Here is a 17,929-nt window from a genome sequence, read left to right on the forward strand (position 1 = left end):
GTTGCTCCCTTTGGACGCCAGGGGGCAGCACGGGCCTGGGGAGGGCGGGCCGGAGAGCCGGGACGCGGCGGCGAGGGGCGGAACCTGCGCTGAGTCCATGTGGGCGCCGGCGCGGCGTTGCGCGGGGTCGCCATGGCGGAGGTGCAGCAGCTCCGGGTGCAGGAGGCGGTGGACTCCATGGTGAAGAGTGTGGAGAGGGAGAACATCCGGAAGATGCAGGTAACAAGGTGGGGGCCGAACTGAGGTCCCCTTTCCCGCGGTCTGATTCCCAGACTCCCTCAGCTGTTGCTCTATGCCCGGCACCGCTGTCCCATCCCTGCAGACCGGGTCTGGGCGCCTCTGGGGTGACCGTGGCGTCCTTCAGCCCGCCTCGCCCTCAGGCAGGGCTTCTGGAGCTTAGGTTTATCGGGTGAAATCCTTGGCCCGGCCACGCGCTAGGCCGTTGTCCACCCAGTTCGACCTGGGTGAGAGGGTTCCACGGGCCAGAGTTAGAAGGCTTGGGTGTGGGACGTTCGTCCCGCCCCTCCGCCCATCCTCTCTGGCTCGGCCCCTTACGCAGGTGAACAGCCCAAGACCTAGAAAGGACACGGCCAGGATGGAAGGTCAAGTAGAAAAAAATCTCCCGATCTCCCCAATAGCCAGGTCATGCCCGGTTCTGTTGCCCTGAACCTTGCATCACACAACGCTAGTTTGTGTACTGTTCTGCTTTGACCCCCCCTAAATGTTTTGTGGTTGTTCGTCCCGCCTCCCTCACCGGATTGTGGGTTTCCTTTATACTGTCCCTTGAGTCAAGGATTAATTGGTCGAATGCCATTTGGTGGAAGTAAGATTACTAGGTTGCCGACCTCTGTACCTGTGGGCTACCTGGTTTCACCTGTCCAGTTCTTCCTTCCCTATCCACTCAGCCATTGGTACCAACAGGTACCAATGAGCTAGCTATAAGAATGCCATGAAACACTGTACTAAGCACAGGATAATTTTCTTGGTCGTTGTTTTAAGGTCCTGATATCTATTCTAATGGAAGGTAAAAGCAGGTTAAGAGGGACATGTAAATACACATGTAACCTCCTAAGCCTTGTATTACTCCTTGATCATCTCTGTCCCTCTGAAGCTTTTCTACCTGACCAGGCTCTGTCCTCTCTCCCCAGGGCCTCATGTTCCGGTGCAGCGCCAGCTGCTGTGAGGACAGCCAGGCTTCCATGCAGCAAGTACACCAGTGCATTGAGCGTTGCCATGCACCTCTGGCTCAAGCCCAGGCCTTGGTGACCAGTGAGTTGGAGAAGTTCCAGGTGAGGAATACCCCAAATAGAGGTGTCTAGTCCTTGATGTACTCTGCAGGAGATAACAAGTGTTTGTTCAGAGCTTTTGGCTTTAGTGTCTTATTTCCGTTTAAATTTGTAATGGTCCTATGGCTAATCAATCTTCCCAGGGTTTGAAATTTTGAAAAGATCCTGAAAGTTGAGTATTAAGTTGAACTATCTTTTTCCATAAAACAATGATGTAAAAAGGAATTACCAGACCTGGTGTGGTGGCACAAGCCTGCAATCCCAGCAGCTCAGGAGGCTGAGGCAGGAGGATCACAATTTCAAAGCCAGCCTCAGCAATTTAGCAAGGACCTAAGCAACTTAAGAAGACACTGTCTCAAAATAAAAAAGGACTGGGGATATGGCTCAGTGGGTTAAGGGCCCCTTGGTAAATCTTCAGGACAAAAAAAAAAAGGAGTTGCCAGGGGAGTTTATGACCAAAAGCCCTTATACTTTTTGTTGTAAAGTTTGGAGTGATTTAGACACGTACAGATACTGTGTATGCTATGTAGTATAAAATCTTCTAAAACGTATGTTGATCCATTTTTAAGATAGAATTCCCAGGAAAGTAGAATAAGACAGTCTTTAAAGGTACACGGTTAGAGGAAAACCCTGCATTTATTTTGTGAACTTACAAGACCCACCCAAGACTACCCCTGCTTGCCTCACCCAAGGGGCAGTTCTGGTGTCACTGGGAGTGGTCATTTATATGAAGCATTTTTGTTGACTGATGCCTGGCTCAGAAACGCCCCCTGACATTCCTAAGAGAACTGCCTTTTACCTTTTCATTTTATTCCCTTCTTCCATGTATATTTAGAGCCCTCTTCTGAACCAGTCTCTCATAGCCTGAGAGTCCATTCACAGGAAAAAGAATCACACCTAATCAAGCATGATGGCACATGCCTATAGTCCCTGCTACTAAGAAAGGTGAGGGAGGTGGGAGAATCACTTGAACCCAGGAACGAGTTCAAACCCAGCCAGGGCCAATATAGTGAGAGACCCCACCACCACCTCTCAAAATAAATTAGTTTATGTATGGTACATTTTTTACAATTGTGCTATACAAAAACTCTTCAAAATTACTGCCATTATGAAGGGATAATTTCTCCAAGATCATGGAAAACCCTCCAAAGGATTTCTTTGTTCATTTGACAGTTAATTTTATAGATGAGGTCTTTGAAAACTTGGTTCTTGGATTACTATATAACTTTCTCCTTCCATTCTCTTTGTAGTCTTGATTCAGGCAGACTTCCACCTTCCACTGTACCAGAACTGCTCTTGCAGTTTGAGTGCACCTCCTTGGGGATAAATCCAATGATCATTGTGCAGTCCTCATCTTAATCAACCTATCTGCATCATTATGCAGTGACTCCCTCACCTCTCTGAAGCACTTTATCCTTTGGCCATCAGAGCACCTCTCTCCCTTTCCCTCTTTCTTGGCCTCCTTTGCTGGCACTTTCCTTTCCAACCTCTTGAGCGTTGGAAATGCCCAGGCTATACTGGAACCCTGTCTCTTTTTCTAATTTTTTTCTAATTACTTGTCTGGTCTCATTGTTGTAGTATCATCTGTATCGGATAACTCCTACATTCACATCTCAGGACCAGACCTCACTCCTGAACTCCAGATTCATATGTCCAATGGTTTCCTCAACAGGTCCACTTACTGATTTTGTTGGTCTCTCCCCTCACTGAACTGCAAGTTCCATGGGGGCAAGAACTTGTATCTGTTTACTCATTGCTATATTCTACAACATTAGAAAAATGACTGGCCCTCAATAAATATTTGAATTGAATTGAGTGTTCCTCTGTCACAAAAACAGACAATAAAGAATCAAGATGTTTCAAGATAGTACAGCGGTTTCCACATAATTTATCCTCTTGTTCCCCTTCTTTCTAGTAATGTTTGTCTGGATCTTCCTGGTGTGACCTTCTGTTTCACCCAAGACAATCTTAATTAATTGAACTTCGTATCCCTTTAACTGATCCAGATATGAATGCCAAGACTAGCACATGATGAGCACTTAGTAAATGGAACCCAGCCTCTCAGCCTTCTCTTCCTTCTTGCTTTAGGACCGCCTGGCCCGGTGTACCATGCATTGCAATGACAAAGCCAAAGATTCAATAGATGCTGGGAATAAAGAGCTTCAGGTGAAGCGGCAACTGGACAGTTGTGTGACCAAGTGTGTGGATGACCACATGCAACTCATCCCAACTATGACCAAGAAGATGAAAGAGTCTCTCTCATCCATTGGGAAATAAAAGTTCTTGCCAGTGACCATTGGGGCTCAGAGCAGGAATCTATTTTAAAAGGATTGGGAATTTTTAGTCTCTTAAGCAAAGTTTATATGAATGAAGAAACTAAGGATGGCAGCAAGTTTAAGGCATATATCACTTGACTCTAGGACACTGGTTCCTTTGTGTCTTGATCCAAGAAAATGAAATGGGAAAAAAAAAAAAAAATGGTGCTAAAATTTGAGTGAAAGGATGGGAGAGACTTTTAGAGCCTAAATTTTACATGGCAAGTGGTTATCCTGACAGTAGAAAGCTCCCTTGTACCAAGCCAGAGTCCTCTAAGGTACCAGATTCTTACAACACAGGTATCTACAGGATGGCAGGTTCTTCCAGACTGCCAGTGACCTGGTAGAGTTTGAGAAGAGGTGTTTTTTGTTTGTTGCCAACCTCCTGTTTACCAGAAGTAACATACCATTTTCCATAAGCTGTAAAACAAAATCCAGGAGATCACTAATCTAGGAGAGGGAAAAGATTACCAGATCTTTATTTTATTTGGTAGTTTTTTATATACAAGGCATGAAGTGGACTTAAGATGTGAATCTGAGAGGGAGAATAGTTTGAATAAGAACTTGGAAAGCTTCAAGCTTCCTTGTGTATACCCTTTATGGCCATCAAGATACGGATTTCTTGACATTTTTATTGCATCTCTCAGCTGGGAGACCACTGCAAAAACATAAGAGGTAATGTCACATTAAGTATGGGAAGCAGAGACCAGCATTCTGCAGCAAAGTGACAGAATAATCTTTTCCCCTTTAAGAGAGGAATTTTGATTGTGATACATATACTAGTATCTGGAAATAGTAAAACAGTGACTGTTCACTAGCTAAGGGAATTGTGAAGTACTGTCCTTGGAAGAAAAAAAAAAAACAGCTTTTCATAGAACAGAATGCAACAGAATCCTAAATCCAGCATTGCTTATTTAGTTCCCTGAATTAACAGAGCCTTATGGAGATAATCCCCTGGCAACAGGAAAGTTAAAAAGTAAACAGCTTGGGCTAGGAAAAACTGTGACACCCACTCCCACTTTGAGAGCAAAGGAGGGACAACCCACACAGTAACCTTTACCATTTTTGCCTGGGGCCTTTGCAACATGCAGTATTCCTGCCCCAGCATGGCACCTTAACTTCTGGATAAGGAGCATGTTGTCTTTTTTACAAATTTATTACTTGAAATGATAGTATAGCCTGTCTGTCTGCTCTGTCAAGGCTGTAATATATTTTCCTAGTGGTTTGGCTTTAAAATAAATAGTTTCATTATCTCCCTGTGATGATGTTTCTTTGTATCTGGACAGTGATATTGTCACTTTCTTAGTATGTTTCTTCTCGTGTGAAATTTTTTAAGATGTATGGAAGAGTGGAAATTAATTATATGTTCAGATGTAGGGCCAATTCACAAAGGGAAGGCTAGGACATGATGACTTGAAATCCATTAATGAAGAAAAGAAACTTAAAAAAAAACATGTCAAGTTTCTAGTTTCAACAGTAACAGCAAGTGATGGAAAAGTTACACTGTTATTACCCTCCAAGAGAAAATTCAGTGCCTAGGATTTTTGAGTACCATCATACATCAAATATATGATGTAATTTGTCTTTACTGAACATTAGGAATGCATTTAACTTTAATCTGGATTTTACTATTTGGGATAACAGCAGAAAACAAATGGGAATCTATTTTTTAGACATACACTTGATGTGGAAAATCAATACTTCCTTAGAGAATATCTACGCTGCACTATGCGTCTCATACATTGGGTCCGTGGTACATTGAATGGAGTTCTGGAGGCAGTGTTAAAAGAATTATTGGGGACTGGGGTTATGACTCAGTGGTAGAGCGCTTGCCTAGCATGCATGAAGCACTAGGTTTGATCCCCAGCACCACATTAAAAAATAAATAAATAAAGGTATTGTATTCATCTACAACTAAAAATATTAATTAAAAAAAGAAGAAATTACTGGGCCATCAATAGGGACCACATTCCAAGGCTCTAGGTTCAAATTCCTGGAGACAGCAGCCTTACTTCTAGATCACTAATTTGGGTGTTACGGGAAGCTTAGGAACACAGCAGGAATTCCTGCCAAAGAACTATCATAGGCCCACTCCTCCAGAGCTCATTTCCATTCGGCATATATAAGGAAAATAAGCAACATGATCCACAAACGTAACAGTGGCCGAGGTTACCCAGAACCAGACACCTGACTTACCTCAACTTTAAAAAAAGGAAAGAATCAAGGCCCCTCCTCCCCGTCAAGGCCAATCGCCGACGACGCAACCGGAAACCGGCGCCTGACCAACGTGCTTGGACTTCCTGTAAGTATCGCGAGGTGAGATGTAAAAATTACTGACAAACGATTGGCTATCGGGCCGGTGACGTCAATCGTAAAACGCCGAGTCTACCGCGGTAGCGTGAAGGAGGCCGCGAATTCCGATTCAAAGCATCTTTGAGCTTGAAGAGTAGACAATATGAGCAAGGCTCATCCTCCCGAGCTGAAAAAGTGAGTATGTGTGAGGTCCGCTCGGAAAGGGCCGCTTCCATGCGTGCCCCAAGTTTCTTTAAGTCTTCTCCATTTCCCGCCATTGTGACTGGCGTGTGTATGCCGAACGGGGCCCAAGCCCCTTTCTGTCCATTTCTTATTCGGTCCTGAAGCCCCTCGAGATTCACACCAGGGTCTGGCTTTCGAGCCGGAAGCCCAGGAAATCGAAAAGACAAAAATGCATAACTATTTCTTTGAGCTTTTATTAAGAAATTCCATTCCTTTTTCTTTCTCCTTTTTAAATTTAAGTTCATTTGTAATTCATACATAGAAATCCTACTTACAAGGGCTGGGGTTGTGGCTCAGTGATAGAACACTCGCCCTGGGTTCGAATTCTCAGCACCACATAAATAAATAAAAGTATTGTGTCCATCTACAACTAAGAAATATTTTAAAAAGAAGAAGAAAGAAAGAAATCCTACATATGAATAGGGTACCACGTGCTGTTTCGGTACATTCTTGCCCTGTTGTAATTAAGTTAAACTTGAATGTGGTGTTATATCTTGTTCTGGTGTTAGAATCGTGTGAGAACATTAATTTTTCTCACCAAAAAAGGCTAGTCCTTTGGAGTTTTGTTCTGCGCCTAGTAGAATCACCATAGATGTCTTTAAGTAGTTCCCGGTTTAAAGCTTAACCTCCGCAAAACTTTTTGCCTGAACTTAACGTATGTCCTGTCTACGAAGTACTTGTCTTCTTTATAACCAAGTAGTAATTTATACATCGTTCTTTATCTGCATGTGTTAATTGGATTGCACAGCCATATAATCTGCCTTTTGTATAATCTGTTTTTTAGTGGTCCTGAAAAAAAAGATAGACATAAAGAAGCGTTTGTATTTAAATGTACATTTTTATCAAAGCAACTACTGTGTGCAAATCCGTGTGTATTTTAATTGAATTTGTTAAAGAATTATTAGCTGGGGATAAGATTGGAGGTAGAGTGCTTACCTAACATGCGAGGCCTAGGGTTCAATCCCAGTTCTGCAAAAAAAGAACAAAAATTATTAAACCATAAGTTCCAGCATTAAGAAGAATAGAGATTTTTGTGACAACGTTTATTTAAAATAAAAATTATTTTGTTGATGAGCTGATGAATGAAGTCTTGTAGGTATCCGAATTCATCAGAGACTGGTAAAATGGTGATTATTTTTTAGCAAAAGGACTGTTCTCATGTGTAATTTTAGATTTCCTTCCTGTTTCTTAACAAATATTTGAGAATTTCAGAGAATGAAACTAGTTCTCATTCTTAGATGTTATGAATTGTTAAATCCTATCAGATATTCCTGCAAATGAGTAGATTTCTTCTTTCTTTAGTTTCCTGCAGATACTTTCTTCTATTTTTGTATTCTTCTCCTAGCTCATCGTTTCTCAGTGATTCTTAAATGGGGCTGAGGAGTTTAGTGCTGCCAGCATCTAGTGGGTCAAGGTTGGGGATGCTGCTAAACATCCCACAAGCTATTGGATGGCCTTCAACAACCAAGAAGTATCTGAACCCAAATGTCAGTAATGCTGAGGGTGTAATACCCTAGCCCAGCTAATTGAACCTCCCACATCTTAAAGTTTGCTGCCATGATAAGTCTTGCCAATGATTGACTGTGTTTTAACAACTTACCACTGTCTGCAAAATAAAGTCCAGATTTCATATCTTAGCATTGAGTCCCTCCACCTAAACTCCAAGCATCAAATCTTAACCACTGATATTTGAGTGTCTTTTTCTTCAGTCAAATTGAACCGTTTGTGTTGCACACACCTTCTCACTAACTGGGTGACTTTGGGCAATTTACTTAAACTTTCTGAGCCTTGGTTCCCCATCTATAAAATGGTGGTAAACAATATAATTCTCAGCTCCACATAAATAAATAAAGGTATTGTGTTCATCTATAACTAAGAAATATTTTTTTTTAAATGAAGAAAGAATCAAGCTCTTGTTATAATTTGCTGCTAAACATAGGTCCTACTAAAATGTATGATTTTATTCATTATACTTAATAAATGTATTTTTATTTGTAAATGTATTTATTCCTGCCTACAGTCAATCCCCATGTGTTATTATTTCTTTGAATTCTTCCATGATACCTTTACATTAAAATTGAATGGGGCTGGGGGCATAGCAGGGTACTTGCCTAGCATGTGCAAGGCCCTGGGCTCAATCCCCAGTACCATTTAAAAAAAAAAAAAAAAAAGTTGTTTTTTTTGTTTGTTTGTTTGTTTGTTTTTCTTTTTAATGGGCCAGGTACCATGCCTGTAATACCAACTACTTGGGAGGGTGAGACACCACACAAGTTAAGACCATGTCTCAAAATAAAAAGGGCTGGGGGCTGGGGTTGTAGCGCAGTGGTAGAGCGCTTGCCTAGCATGTGTGAGGCACTAGGTTCAATCCTCAGTACCACATAAACATAAAGTAAAAGGTATGTGTCCATATTCAACTAAAAAAAAAAATGTTTTTTTAAATTAAATAAAATAAAAACAAAAATGGCTGGGATCGGGCAGCTCAGTGGTAGAACAACCCTGGCAATCCCCTGTAACACCACCACTCCCCCAAAAAAAATTGAACAAAATTTCATATTTTCTGGCCTTTAACTTAAAGTGGTAGGAATTGATTTGGCTGCATGGCTTAATGTTCACATACTATCCTACTGAGATGGGATTTTTCTTATTTAACTGAAATTTCAAAAGAATACATTTATTGTTTTGTGTTGAGAACTGCCCTTAATACTTAAGCTTAATGTTTTAATATTAACCTATTTTGTCCCAAAGTCCCAGATGTGAAACACCTATAAGAATTTAAATATAAGGGCTGTGGTGTAGTTTGATGGTAGAGAGCTTGCCTAGCATACACAAGGCCCTGGGTTCAATCTCCAGTACTGGGGAAAATAAAACTTAGATATAGCCAGGCATGGTAGTACATACCTATAATTTCCCAGCTACTTGAGAAGCCAAGGCAGGAAGATTACAAGTTAGAGGCCAGCCTGGGCAATTTAGCCAAATCCTACCTCAAATCAAAAGAGCTGGGCAGGCTGGAGTTGTGGCTCAGTGATAGAGTGCGTGTCTAGCACATGTGAGGCACTGGATTCAATCCTCAGCACCACATAAAAATAAATAAATAAAAAGTATTGTGTCCGTCTACAACTAAAAAAATTTAAAAAAAAAAAAGGCTAGGGGTGAAGCTCAGTGGTAAAGTGCCCCTACTTCAATTCCCAGGACTACCCAAGGTGGGGTGGAACTACTTAAATAAGTGCATAGTTATATTGTGGTAAAAATATAATTGTAATATGATATTAAGTAATAATATAATCTCTAGAGTTCTGACCTATTTTAATGAACCTCTGTCAATTTCATTGAACAAGTTGTAAAATTGAAATCTTGGGACTTAATAGGTTAAATAAAACAATACTACTTATTATCTCAGGTATAAAATTAAATACTTATTGAATTGGATATAGTTTGATTGCTATTTTGGAAATAACCAGAACATAACCAGATTTTTGTTTTTCTGTTTTGATTATAAAATCCAGTCATTGAAAATTGGGTCAGTGAAGCAACAACATGGTATTGAAACAACAGTAATACTTTTGAAATTCACATTTAAGAATCAATTTAATGTAGATTAATATAGTCTACACATTCTGTTTTATTGTCTTGCAACATCCCAAATTTTGTTATTTTGTATGATGTCTAACTTAGGTAACCTTTTGATCCATCACCCTGTACGATAATATAAGATTTTTACTATTTTAAACTTCTTATTCCAATTGTATAAATTTCAGCAAATTATTGTACATACTTCTGTGCTTCTTTTGCTTAAAATTTTTGAAACAGTTATATAATTTTTACCCCTTTGTTTTTTTCAGATTTATGGACAAGAAGTTATCATGTAAGTTTGTTGCTTTGTCTTGGTTTTTTTTAATTATTCAGTTGCTTTTTACATGTATCTTTAGTGTCCAGTGTTTGGAGCCACTTGATAAAAATTTAAGCACACAGAACCTCTAATTCACATCCATTCAGTAAGTAGGTTTATCAAAATGCTAACCAGACAACTTTATTTATCTAATTTCTAATAGCACTTAAAATTTTTGGATAATTTAATATAAACCCTTCCTCACTTTGATAAAATTAACAGAAATTTTCTGTGCTGTAATATTTGAAAATTCAACTCATCAACCTTTTTTTCGTTTTAAAACAAGCTACAGGGCTGGGGTTGTGGCTCAGCGGTAGAGCACTGGCCTAGCTCTTATGGGGCCCTGGGTTTGATCCTTAGCACCACATATAAATAAACAAAATAAAGGTATTCTGTCCACCTAACTAAAAAAAAATGTTTTTAAACAAGCCACAAAGGATTTAGACAAGGAGCGCTTACTCTGTTTCTTGGTAGTATATAGGAAAAACAGATTTGTTAAACCTAAATAAAGGAGATGGGGTTGTGGCTCAGGGGTAGAGCACTGCCTAGCAGTGTGAGACACTGGGTTCGATCCTCAGCACCACATAAAGAAATAAAAATATTAAAAAATAAAATAAAAATCTGACCCATGCTATACTTGAAGTACATAGGAATTAAGAGCATTAGGCTTTATAGGTAAACAGTCTTTAGTTTGATTGAATCTCAGCTGTGACAAACTAACCTTGAAGCTTATTAATTTACAACTTCAGTTCCAGTGCCCTTGGATAAAGTAAAGATATTATTACTGTTGAGGGTTCTTACAAATTAAAATGTAGAATTAAATATAAAATGTTTAGGCCAGTGTTTGACATATAGTAATGATAGTGGGTCAAACATCTCAGCTACCTGTGTCTTATCATACCTGGTTAGTAACGAATGGCTGTTAATGGATGGTTTTATTAAAACTTTTTCCCTTTTTATAGTGAAATTAAATGGTGGCAGACATGTCCAAGGAATATTGCGGGGATTTGATCCCTTCATGAATCTTGTAATAGATGAATGTGTGGAGATGGCAACTAGTGGACAACAGAACAATATTGGAATGGTGGTAAGTAAAGAGAAGACCTCCATTAGAGATTTCATTTTTGCTTTAGAATATGTATTTTGTTCCCTTACAGTAAATTTTGGAGTTAGAGTAGTTGACCCCATAAAAGGCAAATATCAGGGAAGGTTAAGACTTCCCATTTCCTTTTTGGTTTATCATTCCTGAAAATAAGTTTTCAAGTACACAAAATCTTATAAGGTCCTGTAGCATGAAATAGCTGTTAAAAATCATTTTTTAACTTTATAAGAGAGACCTATAGTCAGTTCTTCAATAAAGTAGTAAAGTAATACTTGAATATGTATATGAATCCCCAAGGCACCTTATTAAAATGCAGAGTCTGATTCAATCGGTGTGGGATAGACCTTGAGATTTTATTTTATTTGTGTAAGTAGTTAACTTTAATTTTCTGATTTATCACACCCAAAATTTAAAAGTAGTCGAGGTAAAAGTTGCAAGGGATAATCATGACAGCCATTCACATGGGAGAAAAGAAGGGTGTGGGGGTGTGTGTGTGTGTGTTAATTAGACCCTTATTTTAGTGTAAACATTCCTATATTCATTAGGCCAGAGTTATGTGGCTACCAAAGAAAGTTTTGGTGTTGTGTTTTTGTGAATGTTTTGTTTTTATTGGTGCATTATAATTGTATATAGTGATGGGACTCGAGTTTGGCTTATTTTGCTTAATATAATGGTCTCAGGTTCCATCAACTTCCCTGCAAATGACATGATTTCATTTTTCTTTATGGCTAAGTAAAACTCTATTGTGTATACATACCACATTTTCTTTATCCATTCATCTGTTGATGGAAACCTAGGCTGGTTCCATAATTTGCCTATTGTGAATTATGCTGCTATAAATATGGGTATGTATTTCTATGATGATTTAATTCCTTAGGATAAATACCAAGTAGTAGTATAGCTAAGTCATATGGTGGTTCCATGCCTAGTCTTTTGAGAAACCTCCATACTGGTTAAGAAACCTCCATAGTGGTTATACTAATTTACAGTCGAACCACAGATGTAAAAGTGTTCCTTTTTCTCTCATCCTCAATAGCATTTATTATTGTTTGTATCCTTGAAGACTGCCATTCTGACTGGTATGAGATGAAATTTTAGTGTAGTTTTGATTTGCATTTCCCTAATTGTTGATGTTGAACATTTTTCATATATTTATTGGCCATTTGTATTTCTTCTTTGAGGAGTATCTGTTTAATTCATTTGCCCATTTATTAATTGAGTTATGTGGGGTTTGGGGGGGGTTTGAGTTTTTTATATATTGTAGATACTAATCTTTTGTCAAAAGAGTAGCTAGCAAAGATTTTTCTCATTGTGTATGTTCTCTCTCCACATTATTGTTTCCTTTGCCGTGCAGAGGCTTTTTAACTTGACGCCATCCCATTTACCAACTCTCAGCATTATGTCCTGAGCTTTAGGTGTCCTATTGAGAAATTTGTTGCCTGTGTCTATATGCTAGAATATTGACCCTATCTTGTCATCTAGGGGTTGCATAGTTTTTAGTCTAAAAGCCTAAATTTCTTGTAAAAGGTGAATATAAAGACCTCCAAAGAACCCAGTGCAATTGCATGTACATGTAATCCCACGGACTCCAAAGACTGAGCAGAAGGATCACAAGCTAGAAGCCAATGTCAGCAACTTAGCGAGATCCCATCTTAAAAATAAAAGGGCTGGGCACTGTGGCGCACATCTGTAATCCCAGGGGGCTCAGTAGGCTAAGGCAGGCAAATCACAAGTTAAAAGCCAGCCTCAGCAACTTAGCGAGATCCTGTCTTAAAATAAAAAAGGGCTGGTGATATGGCTCAGTGGTAGAACATCCCTGGGTTCAGTCCCCGGTACCCCAAAACAAAAACGAAATTTGACCTCCAAGAAATAGTAAGGGTTAGCCTTGGTGGGTTGGGTTTTTTCTCTCCCACTTCTTCCCTGTTGTGCTAGGGATTGGACCCCAGGCTATATTTCCAGCTCAGTGGATATATAATGTTTGGTTTTTTCCTGAAAGTTTGAGCACTAGAGGGACAAGGATAGACCCAGCTTTGACAAATTTGCCTGTGTTTTTTTTTTTTTTTTTTAATTGTGGTCCTGGGGGGTTGAACCCAGGGTCTTGAACATGGCTAGACAAGTGCTCTACCACTGAACTACATCTCTGGTGCTTTTTTAAATTTATTTTTTGAGATAGAGCCTTGCCAGTTTGCCCAAACTGGCCTTGAGTTTGTGGCCTTCCTGCTTCAGCCACCTACTCAGCTGAGATTATAGGCATGTACCACCACTCTTGGCTATGACTTGTTTTTTTTTTTAGTCATTGCGAGGTTTATGTTAGTACTTATCTCAGATGTGTTTCCATTATTGCATTTTGAAAAGCAAATCAGTAGACTTGACTGAAAAACAGGTTGCACAACACCCCAAATTTTCCAGCAAATTGATCTCTACCTTTCAGACACATACCCCTAGAGCTTATGTCGAATAAAAATATAGTGGAATTAAAACTACTGAATTTGGGCTGGGGTTGTGACTCAGTGGTAGAGCAATTCCTAGCACATGTGAGGCACTGGGTTCGAACCTCAGCACCACATAAATATAATTAATTAAAATTATGTCCATCTATGCCTAAAAAAATTTTTCTAAAAACATACTGAATTTGCACCCCCATTACCACCCCAAAATTAGGAACTTCCTCCTGCTGAGAGTGAAATCTGAAGGGCTACAATTCTCCCAAGCCTGACAGGTGCCAAAGAAACAGGAGAGCTGAGGCCTGCCCACAGTCCCCTTTTGCTGCCCAGTCCTGTCTAGCACAGGCTAACTAAAAATGCATATATGTTCATTGCACAGCTCCTCTCCTACTTATTTTCAAGGATTTAAAAGGCAATATATGAAATCATATAAGTTTCTATCTTCCTTCAAAGATGGCTTTGAATAAAACCTATTTTCTTACCAATTTGACTCCTAATATTTCTGGAGCAACAATTATTGTAGCCTAGCCTCTTTTCCCCCAGACAGTATTAGAGTCTCTGGGTAACAGAATCATTAACAACCAGGTTCTAATACTCACCAAAAGACTGTCACAGTGGTGCACACTTGTTATGACCTGGTGACTCTGAAGGCTGAGGCAGTAGGATAGCAAGTTGGAAGCTAGCCTGAGCAATTTAATTTAGTAAGACTCTTAAAAAAGGATTGGGGGGTTGGGCTGGGGATGTGGCTCAAGCGGTAGCGCGCTCGCCTGGCATGTGTGCGGCCCGGGTTCGATCCTCAGCACCACATACAAACAAAGATGTTGTGTCCGCGGAAAACTAAAAATAATAAATATTGAAATTCTTTAAAAAAAAAAAAAAAAGGACTGGGGGTGTAGCTTGTTGATAGAGCACCCCAGTGCCACAGAAAATAAAAAATACATACTCCCAAGCTTCCTTCTAGCCCTTCTTAAAAGTTAGGAAATCTTCATTCTAATAGAGGATAGATTATATTTTGCATCCCAACAAATGATTCAGAAACATCTTTGGCATCTAAATTTTGATTCTGATTTGAGAAGGGTTTTGTTTGTTTGTTTCCAGATAATCATGTGCTCATTAGAATTTTATCATATAAGGAATTGAACTTGGATCATGGGTCTTTCTGTCAATTTTCCCCTGAATCTTGCTGGACTTAATTTTCTTTACAGAGAAATTGGTTAAAAACAAGAGTACCTACTTGCTATGTTAGGCAGTCAGCTCTTTTACTTCAAATATTATGTGACCAAAAAAAGTTTTTCTCAGTAGACAGTAATTCTTTTAGCTGAGTCATCACTTTCACACAGTGATGATAATACATCAATTATATTTAATAAATAAACATTTTAAAGAAAATGCAAAAATGGGAGTGAACTTTTGACTTCTAAAGTAGGAAGAAGGGAAACAGGTTAAATTTTTTTTTCCTCAGATATTCTTAACAAAGGAGACAGTTACATTATCTTGTCCAAGTTGGTGACCCATTGTGTTTTCTGAGGGGAGGGGTTGTGTGTGTGTGTGTGTGTGTGTGTGTGTGTGTGTGCGCGCGCGCGCCGCACGCATACTCATGCATATGTGTTTTCATTCTGAGGGGGAGAAGGATAATTACCTAATAAGTCAACTATCCTCTTCTGAAACACCCTTCTCCTCCAAAGCTCTTGGTAGTATCACCTGTCTTATTTTCTTAAGATAGGATGACTTTGCTCCAGGTCCCCCAAAGAATATAGTAAAAATTCTGTGTATTTTGATGCTGCATGGTTCAGGAGCTCTTGCTAAAATTTTGTATGTATGTTTTTGTGTTTGTGTATGTGTGTGTAAGAATTGTGCTGTTGTAGGATCATCTTATTAGACAACTGCCCTGTGAAGAGGCTGCAAGCCAGAGCAACACTTAATAAAAGGAGGGATATTGATTCTGGATCTGATGTTTCTGGTTAATTGGTAGAATTGAGTCTTGAACATATGGCAAAAGAAGAAGGGCAAAGGTGTTCAACAAGTAGCCTATTCCTAAATACTATGTGATGAGGTTCTCAGATCAGAAAATCTTAGTTTTCTAAAATAATCTCTTTATCACCTTCCACTTCTAGGGTAGAAGTGTCAGACATGGACAAATTTATGAGAAAACTGGGAAGGAAGAAAGCTAGTTGTTTTTCATGTTGTGATCATTGTAATATTTTTTTCATCATCTGTTGGTCAAAGGGGGATAAAAAAGGATGTGCTCATGGTAGAGCAGTTAACCTAGCACGCTTGAGGCCCTGAGTTCTATTCCCAGCACCATTAAAAAAGAGTCAGGAATTTTAAAAACTAGGTAAACTTACTGTTTAGCTCTCTACATTTCTCTCCCTGACTTACTAAAAGTCACAGATTCCTTTAGTCCCCTTTACCGATTTTAGGGCATTGTTCTCTTTAATTCTTTGACGTCTTTCACCATACTAGTTGCTATTAATTCCCAGGTTCTGAGACACTGTCTCACACCTGTTGTGTACCCTTCCAGTCTCATGCAGAGCTCATTTGTTTATTTCACATATATTTTGCCCTATGTTAGAGGTAGTGCACCACAGTCCCTGCTTTCCTAGAATTTACATTTCAGTGGAGACAATGTCATAGTGTGTGTATAATTAAAGTTACCTGAATGAGGGGAGAAAAGAGCAAGTTTATAACTATTTTCACCTTTGGTAGTGGTCTACAAGCATGGCTCCACTTTGAATTTTACTTAGAATGCCTCCTTTTTTTTTAAGTTGTCAGTGGACCTTTGTTTTATTCATTAATATATGTGGTGCTGAGAATTGAACCCAGTGCCTCGCACATGGTAGGCAAACACTCTGCCACTGAGCCAGAACCCCAGCCCAAAATGCCTCTATTTTTAATAAACACTTGGATAATCATATTTTTTATCATCCCACTCCTGTCCTTTCATTCTTCAGTTCTAGTTCACTGGTCTGTGATCTACAGATCTTCATGATCCATAGGTCCATCAGAGACTTCTTATTTCCAGTCCCTTCCGATTTCCACTTGTTTTTCTATCCTTCTTGAATTTACTTACCACCATTTCATCTATGTTCTCATAAATATCCCCGCTTATCATTATTGATAGCATATTTACTAAGTCAGGCACTGTATTCCTAGGGCCCTTTCTAACTTCCGGCCTCTAAGCACCTTCATTCATATTTACATATGTTGTTGCCAGGACTGTTATTGTCTTTCCTCTAATCATTAAGTTTTATTTTAACTGGCAAACTATTGGTTTGCCAGTTAAATGCCCTCCATTTTAAGATTGGCATTTGAGACCTTTTAAGATTGGATACCAAGTATCTTGGTTTCCACCTTCCTTCATGACTTTCCTGTGACATTCAAATTAAACTCTTTCCTTATTCCCTTATACTTTGTCTTCATCCTCATTCTGTTGAGTATTTATCCTGTCGAAGTTCTACCCACTTTCCTAAGTAGGTCCAGCTGATATTGCACAAATTCCCTCCTAAGTTTTTTCACATATGTATGTACTGACATATATACTCTTCTTTGCCTGTTTTTCCCATTGATTTTTAGATCTGAAGGACAGGACTGTGTATGTTTTGAGTCCTGTAACTTTAAAAGGTGAATTGAATCAGTGGGGATTTGGCATCTCAAAAAGTAATTATTGGCTGGATGCAGTGGCACACGCCTATAATCTCAGCAGCTCAGGAGGCTGAGACAATAGGATCATGAGTTCAAAACCAACCTCAGCAATGACAAAGTGCTGAGGCAACCCGCTCTCTAAATAAAATACAAAATAAGGCTGGAGATGTGGCTCAGTGGTTGGTTGAGTGCCCCTGAGTTCAATATCTGGTACCCCCTGCACCCCCAAAAGAAAAGAAATTATGTATCTCTTCCAAAGGACTTAGCATAAAGTTTCATGTCAGGATTAAAAGATTTATTTGGTCGCCCTATGACTTGAAAAAAGTCTCAAACTGATATGTAATGTGGAGAATCTATTAATGATTTGGTAGAAATTATCTACTGAATGAAATTTACTTTTCTCTTTCCAGGTAATACGAGGAAACAGTATCATCATGTTAGAAGCCTTAGAACGAGTATAAATAACGGCTGTTCAACAGAGAAATCCGTGTCCTCCCTCCAGAAGCCCTGTTTAACTGTGACTTGAAAATTGGGTCATATACACTTTCATATTAAACTTTTTGTTAAATAAACTTCAATAGCAAAAAGCTTTGTCAGATGTTTTGAATGTAGATATAGAATGTTAGCTCCTAACTTTTCTAACGTGAATTTTCATGGTTGAGACTGATTCTAAAAAGTATATTTATACATTAAAATAGGAGAATCTTACTGAGTGTGAA

The 17,929-nt window shown here is 39.1% G+C and overlaps 2 protein-coding genes across 3 annotated transcripts; both read left to right on the top strand.

Moving 5' to 3' along the window:
• The first annotated feature begins 62 nt into the window (after positions 1-62).
• Fam136a (family with sequence similarity 136 member A) lies at positions 63-4,450 on the top strand. 2 transcript variants are annotated; one of them, XM_015479553.2, is made up of 3 exons: positions 63-219; positions 1,149-1,289; positions 3,375-4,450. In XM_015479553.2, the coding sequence occupies exons 1-3, from the start codon at positions 133-135 to the stop codon at positions 3,561-3,563; spliced, it is 417 nt and encodes a 138-aa protein (XP_015335039.1). In that variant the 5' UTR covers positions 63-132; the 3' UTR covers positions 3,564-4,450. The 2 variants fall into 2 exon arrangements, with proteins under 2 accessions (XP_015335039.1, XP_048660102.1); XM_048804145.1 differs by having other exon boundaries at positions 105-227.
• A 1,489-nt stretch (positions 4,451-5,939) lies between these two features.
• On the top strand, positions 5,940-17,797 carry Snrpg (small nuclear ribonucleoprotein polypeptide G). Its single transcript, XM_015479555.2, has 4 exons — positions 5,940-6,088; positions 9,976-9,998; positions 10,985-11,109; positions 17,621-17,797. The coding sequence occupies exons 1-4, from the start codon at positions 6,057-6,059 to the stop codon at positions 17,669-17,671; spliced, it is 231 nt and encodes a 76-aa protein (XP_015335041.1). The 5' UTR covers positions 5,940-6,056; the 3' UTR covers positions 17,672-17,797.
• Positions 17,798-17,929: the final 132 nt, after the last annotated feature.

The sequence above is a fragment of the Marmota marmota genome, unplaced genomic scaffold (genome assembly GCF_001458135.2).
Source record: "Marmota marmota marmota unplaced genomic scaffold, marMar, whole genome shotgun sequence".
Taxonomy (NCBI): Eukaryota; Metazoa; Chordata; class Mammalia; order Rodentia; family Sciuridae; genus Marmota; species Marmota marmota.

Excerpts from the sequence above, each read along its gene's own strand:
- Fam136a (XM_015479553.2), top strand. The coding sequence starts at position 133 with ATGGCGGAGGTGCAGCAGCTCCGGGTGCAGGAGGCGGTGGACTCCATG. Across the intron at positions 220-1,148 it reads AGAACATCCGGAAGATGCAG|GGCCTCATGTTCCGGTGCAG; the intron begins GTAACAAGGTGG and ends CTCTCTCCCCAG. Across the intron at positions 1,290-3,374 it reads GTGAGTTGGAGAAGTTCCAG|GACCGCCTGGCCCGGTGTAC; the intron begins GTGAGGAATACC and ends TTCTTGCTTTAG.
- Snrpg (XM_015479555.2), top strand. The coding sequence starts at position 6,057 with ATGAGCAAGGCTCATCCTCCCGAGCTGAAAAA. Across the intron at positions 6,089-9,975 it reads CATCCTCCCGAGCTGAAAAA|ATTTATGGACAAGAAGTTAT; the intron begins GTGAGTATGTGT and ends TGTTTTTTTCAG. Across the intron at positions 9,999-10,984 it reads TATGGACAAGAAGTTATCAT|TGAAATTAAATGGTGGCAGA; the intron begins GTAAGTTTGTTG and ends CCCTTTTTATAG.